The 2905-nt window shown below is 42.5% G+C and overlaps 2 gene segments (V, D, J or C); one reads left to right on the top strand and one right to left on the bottom strand.

Moving 5' to 3' along the window:
* The first annotated feature begins 72 nt into the window (after positions 1-72).
* Positions 73-608, top strand: LOC123965918. The segment is given in 2 exon segments: positions 73-124; positions 232-608. Coding segments are annotated over 2 exon segments (375 nt in total).
* A 1833-nt stretch (positions 609-2441) lies between these two features.
* LOC123965917 lies at positions 2442-2897 on the bottom strand. The segment is given in 1 exon segment: positions 2442-2897. A coding segment is annotated over 1 exon segment (255 nt).
* Between the last annotated feature and the right edge of the window lie 8 nt (positions 2898-2905).

Genomic DNA, 2905 nt, shown 5'->3' with positions numbered 1-2905 from the left:
AGTTGAACACTGGATGACTGACAGCTGTCCTTCATGACAACAGAAGCCACAGAAATCCTCCTCATCAAAAACATGACTTTGATCTGCGTCCTCATCTGGACTCTCCTCTGCTGCTGCTTCACAGGTAAAGTCCAGAGAATCAAACTCCTCTCCTCTATGAACATCCGTCCCTCTGAAATGAAGCCCACAAAACCATGACGCTGCTTTATGTTTTTGTCTCTGTATCCTCAGAGTCCAGAGGCCAGGTCACAGTGACTCAGCCTGGAGCAGTGAGCTCTGCTCTGGGAGCCTCCGTCTCCATCAAATGTAGGACCAGCCAAAATGTAGAAAGTGGGAACTATTTATCCTGGTACCAACAGAGAGATGGAGAAACTCCTAAACGACTCATTTACCTTGCTAGCACTCGAGCATCAGGGATTCCAGATCGTTTTACAGGCAGTGGATCAAACTCTGACTTCACTCTGACCATCAGTGGAGTCCAGACTGAAGATGCAGCAGTTTACTACTGTCAGAGTCGACACTATATCAACAGTCAGTATGTGTTCACACAGTGAAAAAGCGTCATACAAAAACCTCCCTCCGTCAGACTGAACAGAAACTGAAGTGACTGCTGCAGCTGGAAGCTACTGCAGAGACTGATACACTTCACTGGACACACACACACAAAACATACTGCACATACAATGGCCATGACCTTTGACCTCTATCTCATTCTGACTCGCAACTATTTCAACTTTGTCCAGTTTAAAGGAAATATAAAGACAGATCAGCATCAGACACAGGTGCAGTGGTTAGCACTGTCGTCTCTCACACCAAGAAGGTCGTGGATTCAAACTCTGGTTGCCCCGGCCTTTCTGTGTGGAGTATGCATGTTCTCCCCATGTCCGTGTGGGTTCTTTCCTCCCACCATCCAAAGACATGCAGGCTAGGTACAGTCAGACTGACAAAAACTGAACTTACTGTTGCAGCTGGAAGCTACTGCAGAGACTGATACACTTCACTGAGGACACACACATGAATTTGCTTTGGTATTGTAAACATACAGATTTGGTCAAATTACGTCCCATGTTCATCAGTGAGTTGCTAAATAATCAAGAGGAACCAACCTGAGACTGTTAATGAGAAGTCTTGGTCATGACCTTTGACATCAGCTTAACACTGGATCACAGCTACTTCAACTATTTCCAGATAAAAGAAAATATGAAGACACAGATCAGCATCAGATAACTCTATAATCAAAAATGGTCCAAACAAAACCTATAGATCCCTCCAATCACAAAAAAATATTACTTTAAAGTAACATTATGCAAGAATGGCTTCTTCTGGGATTTAGTGCTCCCAGTTTTATGAGTATTGTTCACTTGCACACCACTGTTGCAAATATAAACATCTGTACACTTGCAGTTGTCATGATTACATAACTTACATGATTAAAAATGTTGAAAACTTACCCATAGGAAAGCAAAATCCAAGATGAGATCTCATAGTTGTTTCCTTCTTTTCTCCTAGACACAAATGAGCTGCTTTTAATACCAAGGTGAGACCAAAGGCCGTTTATCCCACTTCTCAAATTCATCTCATGAGAAACAACCATATAAAATCTAATTTACGTCTGATTCTGATCCAAACAAGAGATCTCTAACTGATCTTAAATAAGTCTAATTTAAGTCTCCTGGACGTTGGACCATGAGATCAGAGAAAGAGCTCAAAGAAAACTCAGCTATGACTCCTGGGATCTCAGGATTCTTCTCAAATATGTCTCAGTTTTCTCATATTGGCCCAAGGAGCAAAAACCCATCTCTGTCTTATTCTGATCAAAAGATGAGATCTCTACAGTATCTTAAATAAGTGTAATTTCAGTCTCCAGAATGTGGATCAGAAAAAAAGCTCCAAGATATTTCTCAGTTTTGTCTTAGTGACGTCAAATGTTGAGGTTGAGTATTTTCTTTTTATGGGGGTTTGTTCTTTTACTCCTCTTAATTTCAAATCCTTATTGTATTTATTGTTAATTATCTGTTACAAGTTACTGAGAAAAATTAAATATATTCTAACACTGAAAATAATGTACTTTCAAATGTCATGTTTTCCAATTTGTTAAGGTAGTCACAGTCAGCATAACTGGAACACCCAAAACTTTGACATGATGTTTAGAGATTAATTCATTAAGTGCTCAAACAGAAACTACGATTTACACACATTCATACACTGGTGGAACAGCCACCAGAGGCAATTCGGAGTTCAGTATCTTGCCCAAGGACACTTTGACATGCAGCCTGGAGGAGCTGGGAATTGAACCGCCAATCTTCCAATTAATGGGCAACCTGTTCTATCTCCTGAGTCACAGCTACCCCTAAATTATAGAGTAAAAATCTTCTGGATATCAATGAACTATTATAAAAAACATATGTTACTTTCACCATAACATAAATCAAAACAACTGATTTGATGAATTTGTCTTTATTGTGTTGAAATAATGAAACTTACAAGATAACAAACTTTATCCATGAAACATGTGATTAGAGAGTGACTGAGGGAAACAAAGAGAGAGACAGAGTTACAGAGCGCAGGCTGAGAGCAGTAGCAGAGTAAAACCAGTAGCAGAGTCCCAGTGAGTCAGGTCAGGACTGGGAACACTGGTCTCTCCTCAGTGTCTCTGAGACCAGAGCCTGGGAGCCCTGGGTGGCCTCACAGGTCACAGAGCCCACCTTCCTCCACTGGTCTGCAGGGAGCCTCAGGGTGCTGCTCCAGCTGTAGCGGCCATCCTTCTCCAGCACCCCGGGGCTCCTGCTCTCCTCCCAGATGCTGCCGCTGCTGCCGTCCACCTTCCAGGCCAGACTCCAGTCTGAGGGGAAGCCCTTGTTGGCCAGGCACATGAGCGTGGCCTTCCCCTGCTGCAGCTCCTCAC

This window comes from Micropterus dolomieu, unplaced genomic scaffold (genome assembly GCF_021292245.1).
Source record: "Micropterus dolomieu isolate WLL.071019.BEF.003 ecotype Adirondacks unplaced genomic scaffold, ASM2129224v1 contig_11850, whole genome shotgun sequence".
NCBI lineage: Eukaryota > Metazoa > Chordata > Actinopteri > Centrarchiformes > Centrarchidae > Micropterus > Micropterus dolomieu.
The sequence above is the reverse complement of the archived record's forward strand: the minus strand, read 5'-3'. Positions and strand labels throughout refer to the sequence as shown.